Consider the following 14,061-nt stretch of genomic DNA (forward strand, 5'->3'; position numbering starts at 1 on the left):
TGCCTGGCATTGTGTCAGGTGCCAGGGCAGCAGAGACAAATAAGCAGCAGCTGCTTTTGTGGTGCTCACAGTCTTGGAGGAGATACAGACGTGGAAACATATTACAGTATGGCTTAATACAAGCAGCGATGGTAGCACATACAGAGTGGGTGGTAGAAGGGAGTCGTGGAAGAGCAAGCCTGGCTTGGAGTCACCCAGGAATGCCTGAGGGTCCTGGAGGGTTTTAGCTGAGGTGCAAAAACAGGAGCTGGGGAGAGCAAAATCTCCTAGGCTTCAGGACAGGTGGGCTTGCTAAAGGATGGTACTGGGACCACCTGGAAGTTGCGAAGAGGAGTGAAAGCAAGAGCCAAACTCTCTTTTTCCCAGGGAGCCTGGGAAGTGGGCAGTGGGCCTCCAGAGATAACAGAGACAAGAGTAACAAAGATGCCTGGGAGAGAGGTCTAAGGCAGCGAAGGGTGGGCACCTCTAGGGAAATGGGCTGTGGCTGGGGGTGGAGGCCTGATCTTTCCTCATAACCGAACATGGCTCCATAAGGCTCACAAGATAATGGGGAGTGTTCATTTAATCAGTATTTCCTGAGCACAGACTTCATTGTAGGCACCACACTAGGCACACGGCCTCTGCCTGGCAGAGCAGCCTAGTGGAAAAGAGAGACAGACAGTAATCAAATAATCATACACATAAATGTAAAAAAACACAGCTTAAACAGTGAACAGTGCTACGGAAGGACAGGTCCAGTGGGCTCTATGGAGAAGTGAGGGCCAGGAAGACTCCCCTGAGGAAGTGACCACCCAGCTAAGGTCCAAACATGGAATGGGAGATATTGGTGAAGACAGGAGGGAACAGGGTAGGCTGCAATTTCATTGCATCTTGGGTTGGGTATTTAGACAAATACACTGACAAAAGGAAGGGAAGAGAGGCAAGGGTAACAAGAGACAGAGAGGAAAGTTCCAGGGGCCTTGGGAGAAAGATTGTGAGGAGAGTGGCCACACCTGTAACTGCCTTCATTCACCTGATCACTGTTACATGAAACGCATTGAATTCGCCTCCATTCCAGGCAACAAACTTCCTTCCTTTACTCCTTCATTTATCTATTTGTTCACCCACCCACCCACTCCCCAGTGAGCCGGGCACTGTGCTAGGAGACGCCAGCAGGAGAAGCTCAGAGACACCCACTGCCCTGAGGACCTTATACATTGATAGAAATGCTATTCCAGGCATTTCCTTGATGTTGTTTTGATCCCCTGCTTACCAAGGAAGGCAAAGAGCACAAAGAAGTGACTGTGCTAATCAAAATACAGAACCAGTAAAACTCTAAAAAAGAAATCAGGACGTATCAGCACCGGGATCTCTGTATCCACCACTGCTGAGGAAACGTGGGAAGGAGCATGGCTGAAAAGACGTGCAAGTGGGCAGGAGCATCGCTGAGACTCCTTTTATTGTTCAGACATTCGCTGCAGGCATCCCTCACTTAAGTGGAATAGACTCTGGATTTGCTATATAGGTATAAATAAAGTGTGCCACACTGGATTACATTTACAGAGTTCCATCATTTATGAAACAGAGAGTCTGTTTCTTTAAAATACGGCTCTCCACACAGAAAGCAGTAGAAGAGCAGTCACTTGGACGGGGAGGAGGTTAGTGGACCTATGACTCAGGAATCCTAGGAACCTTCCTGCAGTGGCCACAGCTGGGGGATGGGTGGTGTCCACCCCTTTGGCTCTGTCTCCACCCTGGGCATCTGACCTCAAGTGGTTCTGACCTCTCTGACCTTGGCCCTTGGGAGGGCCTCTTGACTTGGCTGCTGTTGTCATTTCAGATTCATGGATCGCACCTCTTCCTAGGGAAGCCTGAGAATTCCTCAAACTGGAAGCTTCAGGTGCTCCAAGAGCAAACAGGTTAGTGCTTTGAATTCACATGTTGGCAAAACAAGTTATTTAGCATTGCTCCAAAAGGTTAACATTAATTACCTCTAACAGATGGGATTATGGATAGCATATTTTCATTTTGCATCTGCGCATTTTTGAAATTTCCTTCAGTAAGTACAGATTACATTGGTAATAAAGAAAAGCAAAACATTGCTTAAGTATTGCTTAAAATGAGGGTTGCATGTAAAGTGATGCTTCTTCACCTTAAGTGAAAAACAAGCTCTGCTTTTTCTCTCCTGCCTCTCACTCTATCCCTTGTCCCTGTGAGCAAGGCTGCCCCACTGCTTCATCTGCTCTTCCCTCATCCACTAGTCCCAGCAGCTGCCTTCTTGGCTGTTGGTCTGTCCCCACCTCCTCCTGCACCAGCCCCACTTTAAACAAGGCAGGAAGCCATTCCCTCTCTGTGCAGAGCCTGGAGGGATCTGGCACAGGGAACATGGGGTCGAGTCCAAAGTGATGTCTCCAGCCAGTCCTTCCCTTAAGATGCTTGGCTGGCCACTGTGATTGGCAGAAATGCCCAAGTGACAGGCAGTAGAATCGACAGTTCGGAACAAATGAGGCCCCAGGACACAGCCTAACAAGGTGCTGCGCCGTCAGGAGCCTGGCTATTTCTGACTTGCCCTATTTAGGGGCTCCCTTCCCAGGACTGTTTCATAATCCAGGGTCACTTGACATTTTGCAATATGACATCCACAGGACATGACTGTAAAAAAACAAAACAAAAAAACCCCTGGTTATTCCGTACTTTTTATGCCTTGAGGAGAAGGCAAGGTGAAGCTTTAAAAAATCCTGTAGTTGTAGTATTCTTGATGTTACTGGTACCCGGGTGTCCTGACAACAGTTACATTTGCAACTCTGGGCAAAGAATAGGTTGGAAGACTGTTTCAACATTTTCCATCAGTACAAGATCATACCGACACAACTGGGGCCTGTGAAAATAAGATGAAATATGCTTGTCAGTACAATAATAAAAATACCCCATTCTAGTAGAGTAAATTATATCATCTCTTTCAGATATAAAGTTATTTAGCAATTATTTTTAATGTTCTAGGGAAATGCTTGTGCTAAATAAGCAAAGCCACATCAACAACAGCAAAAAAATCAGGGTGTAAAATTTTATTTACCATATAACTTCAACAAAGTTTAAAAACAAATAGAAAGGGACTTCCCTGGTGGCGCAGTGGTTAAGAATCCACCTGCCATCGCAGGGGACATGGGTTCAAGCCCTGGTCCGGGAAGATCCCACATGCTGCGGAGTAACTAAGCCCATGCGCCACTACTGAGCCTGCACTCTAGAGCCCGTGCTCCACAAGAGAAGCCACCACAATGAGAAGCCTGCACACCACAACAAAGAGTAGCCCCCGCTCACTGCAACTAGACAAAGCCCGCACGCAGCAACGAAGACCCAATGCAGCCAAAAATAAATAATTAAAAAGAAAAAGAAAAAAGATGTAATGACTATCCTCTTAGGAAAAAAAGAAAAAACTTGTATTATTAAATGTTTTGAGGTATCCTAAACCTTCAGGAAAAAGGGATTTATAAACATAAAGTAGTAACTGCTCACATCATTTCCTGTCTCTGTCCACAGATTGAACACTAGGAATATATGTAGGAGTGGCATTACTCACAAAACACACACACCATCACAGCTTTGTTCTTTCTCCCCCTCTTTGTCTCTGCCTGTCTCTCTTTCTACACACACACGCAGTTTATTTTTTCTGGACCAACTGAGAATAGGTTGTTTACCCCTTAATACTTCAGTGTGTATTTCCTAAGAACAAGCACATTCTCAGTGCAGTTATCAAATTTAACATTGATATAGTAGTTGTATCCTGTATCAGTAGAATAAAATATTCCAAATTTTCTGTACCTTTTTTAATGCTAGGCTGTGTTTTATCAATTGGCCAAATTATATGAGGGTTTCTTTTCTACAACAAATTATCAGTTTGCAAGCAGCATGGGTAGAGTGATTAGGGAGGAATTGTGTAACTCTAAGCATATAACAACATTGTTTCTTTGGATTATTGGACCATTTGTCTTTAAGTGCATACCAGTAAATTTTTCTTGGATTACTGGGCAACTTATTTTTATCAAGTCTAGTTTTGGAAAACCCCTCACTTCTTTCATTATGATTGATGAAGTCCTGTTAAAACGTAAGACCAAGCAGATTGGACAGGAACCAATAACATCTTTGGAAAACAGGGGCTTGTCAGACGTTGCCTCAGCTCACCTCTCTGGATGGGCAAGTGACCTTAACTTCATTCGGAGAACCCTGAGCTTGTACCTTGGGCCTATTACAGAGCCTGTAGAGAACACCAAGGAAATGGCTGCCACTTTATCCAGATCTTGATTGAATCTTGCAAGCAGACTCACTTGGTGGTATTTCTGAAATGTTGTGGGTTCACTGGAAGGAAGAAATAATATATTTTAAGTGGATATGAATTACCAATGAAAGAAAACAGTTTTGAAGCCTGCAAAATCACTCATCAGCAAGTAGCCACTTGACCCCATAGCCTGCAGTAGCCGACTTTCATGGGCAAAGTCCAGTGGATTCCAAGGGACTGCATAAGTGAAGCTGCTGACCCCAGGACTGATGAGATGCTGTGACATTGGAAAGGTATGCGCTGCCTACTATAGTCCAGACAGCATCCTCATCTCTTGACACATTTCTCCAATCCCCTGAAAAATTCTGCAAGGTATTATTGTCTTCATTTTACAAACAAGGAAACAGGTGCTTGCAAAGCTAAAGCTCACCCAGGTCACAGGGCTTCTCTGTAGCAGTGCAGTGATTAAAACCCAGTTCTGGCTGAGTTCAAAGTTATGGTCTTTCCATTAAACTGCATTGCTAGAGGCACAGGTATATTTTTAGCCACACTAGATACTAACTTATTTTTTTTTAATGCAAGCAGCCCTATAAGTTCTTTTTTATTTATTTTTAAATATTTATTTACTTATTTGGCTGTGCTGGGTCTTACTTGCAGCACGCAGGATCTTCGTTGCTGCACGCGGGCTCTTAGTTGCAGCATGTGGGATCTAGTTCCCTGACCAGGGTTCGAACCCAGGCCCCCTGCATTGGGAGCATGGAGTCTTAACCACTGGACCACCAGGGAAGTCCCTAGATACTAATTTAGAAGTTGTGCTTAAGCATATATATTTTCAGTTCTGCCCTCAAGAGAAACCTTAAAACAGCTACAACCCAGGTTCCAATACTTTTTTTTTCAAGTGTGTGGAGATGTTTCCTACAATTGGAATCCCAAATTGAGCCTAAGATGTATCTACTAGGGAGATTCACCTGGGTACTGTCCCTCTGGGGAGCTGCAAGAATAGGCTGTGGAGAAATGATTTCTCTAGGAATGAATCCTTAGTTTGGAGGTCAGGATGGGGGTGAGGAGGTGCCTGTCACACCAGCCTCACTGTGCAGAGCAGAAGTGCCACAAGTAAAACTAATCCAAAAGGTTGCCCAAATTTTGGTTTCTAAATACCATCTCCACAAAATGGAACTAGGGCTGCCTGGAGAAATGGTTGATTCCAGGGCTAGGGCAGGGAAAGTACAAAGTGATCCTGGAACAACATGTGTGCCAAAAGTAAGCAAACACGCAAATAGTGGTGGAGATGTTCAAAAGAATATAGAATCACACCCATTAGGGTGGCTACTGTGAAAAAAACAAAAACAGAAAACAAGTGTAGACAAGGATATTGAAAAATTGAAAATGGTACCGCCACTATGGCAAACAGTATGAAGGCTCCTCAAAAAATTAAAAAAAAAAAAAAAATTTTAAATAGAACCACATGATCCAGCAATTCTACTTCTAGGTATATACTCAAAAGTATTGAAAGCAGGGTCTCCAAAAGATATTTGAACACCCATGTTCATAGCAGCATTATTACAATAGACAAGAGGTGAAAGCAACCCAAATGTCCATCAATGGATGAACGGATTAAACAAATGTGATTTGTACCTACACTGGAATATTATTCAGCCTTAAAAAGAAAGGAAATCCTGTCACATGCTACAACATGGATGAGCCTTGAGGACATTATGCTAAATGAAATAAACCAGTCACAAAAAGATAAATATTGTTTGATTCCACTTATATGACATATCTAAAGTAGTCAAATTCATAGAAATAGAAAGTAGAATGGTGGTTGCCAGGGAGTGGGGGAAGGGAGAAATGGATGTTGTTACTTAATGGGTATAGAGTTTCAGTTTCGCAAGATGAAAAAGTTCTGGAAGGACTTCCCTGGTGGTCCAGTGGTTAAGACTCCACACTCCCAATGCAAGGGGCCTGGGTTCGATCCCTGGTCAGGGAACTAGATCCCACATGCCTCAACTAAAAAAAAGATCCCACATGCCACAGAGAAGATCCCGTGTGCTGCAACTAAGACCTGGTGCAGGCAAATAAATAAATATATATTTTTTAAAGTTCTGGAGATCTGTTTCACAATAATGTGAATATACTTAACGCTACTGAATTATACACTTGAAAATGATTAAAATGGTAAATCTTATTTTTTTTACCACAATTAAAAATGCATTAAAAAAAGGCACTGGCCAGATTTGGGACAATTTGAATATCAAAATAAATAAATAATGATAGTAACTGATTATAATTCCCCATTGATAAAATATAAAAATCTGGGAGTCTGTATTGATATATTTGGACATGAAACAAATAAATGAATAAATAAATGAGAAAAAAATGCCTTTCCTAAATGTTGAATTAGAAAAATCACCATATGGCAGCCATCAGAGTAATAATTCAACCACAAAACATTAAAACCAGTGGGTAAAAGTTTGAGGAGTAATAGACCATTTACATGGTCTCAAAGTACCTACTCACAAAATACTAGTTAATTACAAAGGGAAAAACAGTAACCTTAAAGTGGAGAAACTTGGCAGAAATCACTTTAATTACTTGATCCACATTAATGAAGCAATCGAAATTGTGAGCCTCCTAATAGGATGCACTGAGACAAACATTACGTCACCTTTGTGGTGTCTTTGCCAAAGATGCATGATTTGAATCTAATCGTGAGGAAACATCAGGCAAACCCAAACTGAAGACATGCTAAAATAATTGACCTATAGTCTTCAAACGTGTCAAAGTCAAAAGAGCCGAGGAAAGGCAGAAGAACTGTTCCAAAGTGAAGACTAAAGAAGCAGGAAAACCAAATGCAGTCAGTGATCCTGAATTGAATCCCTTTGCTACAAAGGACATTATCAGGACAATTAGTAAAACTAGAATGGGGTCTCAGGATCAGACGGTAGTATCAATATTATTTCTCTTATTTTGATGGTCAATTGTAGTTATGTAGGAGAATATCCTTGTTTGTAGAAAATACACATTAAAATACTTAGGGTTGATGAGGCAGCATGTTGGAAATTACTGTAGAATGGTTCAGAAAAAGAACAGTCTCTTAGTACTATTGCAACTTTTCTGTAAACTTTAATTTTCCACAATAAAGAGAAAAAAAAGCTAATAGGAAAGGTGTGGTTTAACCAAAAAGGGTTATAAGCAGCACCACTCTGGTCCTCTCATGATCAGAGTGTAGCAAGAGAAAAAGGGATCCCTTCCCACTTCTCCAAGGGCAGCTATGGAATCAGGAAAGGGCAGGGACTCCAGGAGAAGGTGATGCCACCTGCAGATGGCAGAACCCAGTGGGGGTACTAGGAAGGCGGGAGAAGAAAAAGGAGATCGGGAGCTGATCAGGGTTGTCCATGAGTAGAGGTAAGATGCTCTCTTCCTCCTAGAAGGATGTCTGGAAATACATGGGGAGGCACTAACCAAGCGTTGGGTTCATACAAGAATAAATAGAGGGCTTCCCTGGTGGTGCCTGCCGATGCAGGGGACACGGGTTCGTGCCCTGGTTCGGGAAGATCCCACATGCCGCGAAGCGGCTGGACCCGTGAGCCATGGCCGCTGAGCCTGCGCGTCCGGAGCCTGTGCTCCGCAACGGGAGAGGCCACAACAGTGAGAGGCCCACGTACCGCAAAAAAAAATAAAAAAGAATAAATAGAGTGAGAGCCAGTGAACTGTGAGTTCTGGCAGTATGGTGCACTAAATACCCTGAAAGCATTCATAATAGTGGATACAATTACAGACAACAAAAAACAAAACTAAAAACCTTTTTAAATTGCACTGAACTAAGAAGAAAGGAAAGAATACTGAGAAACCCTCAAACTATGTGAAAGCAGAAATCCAAATAGATAGGAATCCTGAAATCACCTTTTGTTGGTCTTCTTTGAAACTTTGTAACCTTGAGCTTCAATTTTCATGGCCTTGCAGTGCAGTAGGACATGAAACAAAGTCTATGGACCCCTCAAGGTCGGAAGTTGAATAGGAGAACTCTGGGGGAAGAGTGAACTAAACATGAATTTGAAGTAAACAACCTCTACCACCTCAGGTGACAGAAAATCCCCCACCTAGAGCCTTAGCGCTGTGAGGAGCTAGGGGCCTGAGTGCCCTTCACATGGGTCAGCAGCTAAATTCAAATTACTTGTGGTCTGAGAAACCTCAAGTTTAAAAATTAAAGTGGTCTCGGATGGTATCTCCAGGAACTTGACAGGCAAACGCAAACTCTTTCTGGAGAAATCTACTCCTCAGATCCTCAAAGAATTTCCGCACATAGTGAAATAATTATAATAATAATAAAGGCATTTGTAAGGGGGGTGGGGGAAGCTGCGGGCTGCAGGTTTTATGGCCGCCAGCTGCGGGCGGAGGACGGATCCTGGCTGGTGGGGCAGTGCAGCTGCCGGGTCCACACAGCGCCTGCGCAGCAGCTGCAGGGAAGGGGCACCTCCTGCCCGGGCTGGGTGAGAGTGGGGAGGCCCGCAGGACTGAGTGCTGGGACATGGGACCACCAAAGCGACCTTCCCAGCGGAGCCGCGTGCCCGGGGCACCCCTGCCCTGCAGGCAGGGAGCAGGCAGCCGCCTCCCCGCTGCACCAGACCCTGATGGGACCCAGATTGTTTACGGCAAAAAGAAACAGAAAAAAGCAAAAGATTGGAACGATTAAAACCTACCAAAGGGCTTCCCTGGCAGCGCAGTGGTTGAGAGTCTGCCTGCTGATGCAGGGGACACGGGTTCGTGCCCCGATCCGGGAGGATCCCACATGCCGCGGAGCGGCTGGGCCCGTGAGCCATGGCCGCTGAGCCTGCGCGTCCGGAGCCTGTGCTCCGCAGCGGGAGAGGCCACAACAGTGAGAGGCCCGCGTACCACAAAAATAAATAAATAAATTAATAAAATAAAATAAATAAATAAATAAAGTCTGTTTAAAAGGAAAAGAAATGGCTAAGGGATCTGAATAGACATTTCTCCAAAAAGCTCTACAAATGGTCTACAAGTATGTGAAAGATACTCAGCATCATTAATCATTAGGAAATTACAAATCAAAACCACAGTGAGATATGTAATGCCCACAAGAATGGCTGTAACAAAAGATAGACATGTATGAATGGATAATCAAAATGTGATATATACACAAAATGGAATATTATTCAGTCTTAAAAAGGAAAGAAATCCTGTCACATGCTATAACATGGACAAAACTTGAGGACATTATGCTAGGTGAAATAAGTCAATCACAAAAAGACAAATACTGTATGTTTCTACTCATATGATGTATCTATAGTAGTCAAATTCATAAAAACAGTAGAATAGTGGTTGTTAGGGGATAGGGGGTGGGGGAAATGGGAATTGTTATTTAATAGATATAGAGTTTCAGATTTTGCAAGATGAAAAAGTTCTGGAGAGCTGTTTCACAACAATGTGAATATACTTACTAATGAACTTATACTTAAACATGATTAAGATGGTAAACTTTATGGGGTTTTTTATCATATGCTTCTTTATCATGATTAAAAAGAAAAAACAACTTTTAAAGACTGACAGTAACAGTGTTGGCAAGGATGTGAAGAAACTGGAACTCTCATACATCGCTGGAGGGAATGTAAAATGGTGCAGTACTTTTGGAAAACAACCTGGCAGGGAGTTCCTTAAAAAGGTTAAACACAAAGTCCTCTATGATCCAGAAATTCCATTCCTAGGTATATACCCAAGAGAAATGAAAGCATATGTCCACACAAAAACGTGTACATATACGTTCATAGTAGCATTATTCATAATAGCCAAAAAGTGGAAAAAACCCAAATATCCATCAACTGGTGAATGGATATTTAAAATGTGGTATGTGTGAGCACAGTGGTGCATCTGGGCCAGAGGTAAGTGGATCAAAATACAATGTAGAATATTCACACGATGGAATATTATTCAGCCATAAAAAGGAACGAAGTACTGAATGCTACACATGGATGAATCTTGAAAACATGCAAATCAAAAAAAAGCCAGACACAAGGGCTTCCCTGGTGGTGCAGTGGTTAAGAATCCACCTGCCAATGCAGGGGACACGGGTTTGATCCCTGGTCCAGGAAGATCCCACATGCCGCAGAGCAACTAAGCCTGTGTGCCACAACTACTGAGCCTGCACTCTAGAACCCGTGAGCCACAACTACTGAGCCCACATGCCACAACTACTGAAGCCCGCATGCCTAGAGCCTGTGCTCCACAACAAGAGAAGCCACGACAGGGCTTCCCTGGTGGCACAGTGGTTGGGGGTCCGCCTGCCGATGCAGGGGACACGGGTTCGTGCCCGATCCGGGAAGATCCCACATGCCGCGGAGCAGCTGGGCCCGTGAGCCACGGCCGCTGAGCCTGTGCGTCCGGAGCCTGTGCTCCACAACAGGAGAGGCCACAACAGTGAGAGGCCCATGTACCGCAAAAAAAAAAAAAAAGAGAAGCCACGACAATGAGAAGCCCATTCTTAATAAGTATGGAGTTTCTTTTTGAGATGACGAAAATGTTCTGAAATTAGATAGTACTGATGGTTTCACATTTTGTAAATATACTAAAAACCCCTGAATTATAAACTTTAAAAAGGTGAATTTTATGGTATGTGAATTATATCTCAATTTTTTTAAGGTTAAAAAAAAGAAATATATCTAAAACACATATACAGGGAGAGTCAACAGGCAGATAATATCCTTGAATGTGACTTCATTTGTAACCCATAGACTGATAAGACTGAATAAGCTCAGGGTACATATTCTAATATTATTATTTCCATTTTCTTAAATCATAAAAATACTAAATACTAAAATGTTAAAGTTCACCTGGCAAAAAAGAGAAAAGTATCCATAATCTTACCATGAAATAGAACAACTATTTCCTTTTCTCCCATATATTCTCTGATCGGTGATGACTTTTTCACAAACATGACTAAAATAGGAATGACTAAGCATGACTAAAATAAAGATGTTGGGCTTCCCTGGTGGCGCAGTGGTTGAGAGTCTGCCTGCCGATGTAGGGGACACGGGTTCATGCCCCGGTCCGGGAAGATCCCACATGCCGTGGAGCCACAACAGTGAGAGGCCCGCGTACCACAAAATAAAGAAAGAAAGAAAGAAAGATGTTAAGGTCTCTATCTTAATCAAGAAACAAGAAACAAGCCTCCAACTTTAGGAATTCCTACTTGGGAGAAATTCGCTATATGAAATTCAAATTTCTAAGACATATGTAAAACAAATATGTAACCAAATACTGGCACAAATACCCAAATTTTGCTTAGTGAGTGCTCCTCATATAACTGCACAATCTCCCCTGCTGTTTCTTGGACTCTCCAGATGAGGTCTCTGCCCACCTTCCTCATTGATGCCTATAAACTACCTGAGGCTGGTTTCTCAGGATGCGGCCCCTTAGTGGTTCCCTCCCTGAAAATGCTGCCCCACTATGGGTTTGGGGACATCGGTGCTGAAGGGAGTGTGATATTAGCCAAACCACTTGCCCTCTGTGAGCCTCAGTTTCCTCATTTATAAAATAGGGATGATAGGGGCTTCCCTGGTGGCGCAGTGGTTAAGAATCCGCCTGCCAATGCAGGGGACACGGGTTCGAGCCCTAGTCCAGGAAGATCCCACATGCCGCGGAGCAACTAAGCCCATGCACCACAACTACTGAGCCTGTGCTCTAGTGCCTGAGAGCCACAACTACTGAAGCCTGCGAGCCACAACTACTGAGCCCACGTGCCTAGAGCCCGTGCTCCACAACAAGAGAAGCTATCGCAATGAGAAGCCCGCGCACGGCAACAAAGACACAACACAGCCACAAATAAAAATAAATAAATTAAAAAAAATAGGGATGGTAATACCACTTCACAGGGTTTTAGTGAGAATTACATTAACCAATGTCTGTAATGTGCTTGATTCAATAAACAAAGGCTGTTATTATTATGATCCAAGGATGCATTTTAAAAAGTCACTTCCAGGGAATTCCCTGGCGGTCCAGTGGTTAGGACTCTGTGCTTTCACTGCTGAGGGCCTGGGTTCAATCCCTGGTCAGGGAACTAAGGTCCCACAAACCGTGCGGTGCAGCCAAAAAAAAAAAAAGTCACTTCCAAACCCCACACCCACACCTTCCCTATTTATCTACACAGTGAGCCCAGAAGGCGATTGCCAGTTTCAGATGACAATCTACATGGTACTCTATGGATGAGGCCAAGAGACAACCCAAGTGTCTAGTAGATAATAGGACCCAGGAAACATCTCCTAAGTAAATGAATGAAAGGAGCCTCAAATTCCTTTGCTTACGCTAAAGGGTTGGCGTTTTTTCCCCCTTTTTCCTGATTATAGAAGTAACAGATTAAAAAAATTATTCGTTATTTTAAAACTATATATATACAACAGTACAGCAAATTGAAAAGTAAAGAGAAAGTTTAAAAAGCACTCATATTCCTACCACCCAAGGGGCAATCTAACATATTTTGGCATGTTTCTTTTTCATTATTTTTACAGTGTTGAGCTAATTTTATACTTTATATAATTTTATATCCTGCATTTTTTCACTTTAGTACATTATAAGCTTTTCATTTAATATGTTTTATAAATAACTTCAATGTTTGAATACTATTTTATTATAGGGGAACTAACAATTTCTCCATCAATGGATTTTTAGGGAGTTTCCAATTTTCTATTGCAAATTAGATTTTCTGAGTTTCAGAAGTATATATATATATGTTTTATGTATATATGTGTATTATGAGCTCAGAAAAGAATAGGAACGTGTGTATGTGAATGGGTGCCTTTGGGAATGGGATTGTTGGGATGGGGCAAGGTTTGTGCTTTTATGTTACATACTTCTTTACTGTTTAAATCATTTATAGCTAGCAGGGATGACTTTTGAAATTAAATGTTTACGCAAAGGAAGGAAGGAGGAGAGAGGAAAGGAGGGAGAGGGAGAAGGAAGGAAGGAAGGAAGGAAAGGAGGAAGGGAGGGAGGGAAGGAAAGAAAGAAGGAAGAAGGAAAAAGATTCCTGTACCAATTCCGTTTGTAAAGAGCCTGAAAGATCAAGAGCCACAAGGAGTAACTAAGCAATATATCCCTTTATATATTTTATAGGACAAAGATGCATACAGACCTATAATTAAAAAGTAGATATGTTTGGGATTTAATTTTTCTGAGCAAAAAAAGAAATAGCAAGCTGCAAAGAATCCCAGCCCAACTTACTGATCGATTTTGGATTCTGTGGTGTTTCCAGCTTTGTCTCTCAATTTGATTGTAATGGATCCTCTTCTTGTGTTCTTGTTCCAAGTTATAATATCCACAAAGTAATGATATACTACAAAACAGGGAGAGAACATGGTAAGAGAAGAATATTACCAACTGCTTTCCTGAAGGTTCAATTCGTAAAAACCCAACCTCCCTAATAACTGAGTCTCCTCTTCTCTTCCTCTAGTTTTTCTGCAAAGATCCAGGGCAGACTTTTCTAATATTTTTTTCTATTCTCTTTGGTAAAGATGGCCTGAGTGATAGCAGAACTCAGTGGTATGCAGTTGCCATGTGTAGGCATCACTCTTGGATCAGTGTTTCCACCTTATCGACTGAAATCTCATGGCCTACTGCCAAGTATGAGTGGTTCACTTCAATCCCTGCCCATTTTGGAATAAACCAAATAGGGGGCCATGTAGAGACCCTCCACAGCTGTCAAGGTCTTCCTCAATCTGGGCCATGTCCACCAGCCTACCCAGCCTTCCTCATCTCTTCCCCAGTCATGCCACACCACCTGCACTGCCATGCTCTCTCTT

At 42.6% G+C, this 14,061-nt stretch overlaps 1 protein-coding gene across 1 annotated transcript in view; it reads right to left on the bottom strand.

Moving 5' to 3' along the window:
• Positions 1–2,769: 2,769 nt before the first annotated feature.
• The window catches only part of LIPH (lipase H), a 61,029-nt gene continuing 49,737 nt past the window's right edge, over positions 2,770–14,061 (bottom strand). Inside the window, exons 9-11 of the mRNA XM_060098841.1 lie at positions 13,484–13,595; positions 4,159–4,332; positions 2,770–2,857 (exon numbers count right to left, since the gene is read on the bottom strand). Of these exons, the coding sequence (XP_059954824.1) occupies positions 2,770–2,857; positions 4,159–4,332; positions 13,484–13,595 (374 nt within the window). The remainder of the gene's footprint in view (positions 2,858–4,158; positions 4,333–13,483; positions 13,596–14,061) is intronic.

This window comes from Mesoplodon densirostris, chromosome 5 (assembly GCF_025265405.1).
Source record: "Mesoplodon densirostris isolate mMesDen1 chromosome 5, mMesDen1 primary haplotype, whole genome shotgun sequence".
Classification (NCBI taxonomy): domain Eukaryota; kingdom Metazoa; phylum Chordata; class Mammalia; order Artiodactyla; family Ziphiidae; genus Mesoplodon; species Mesoplodon densirostris.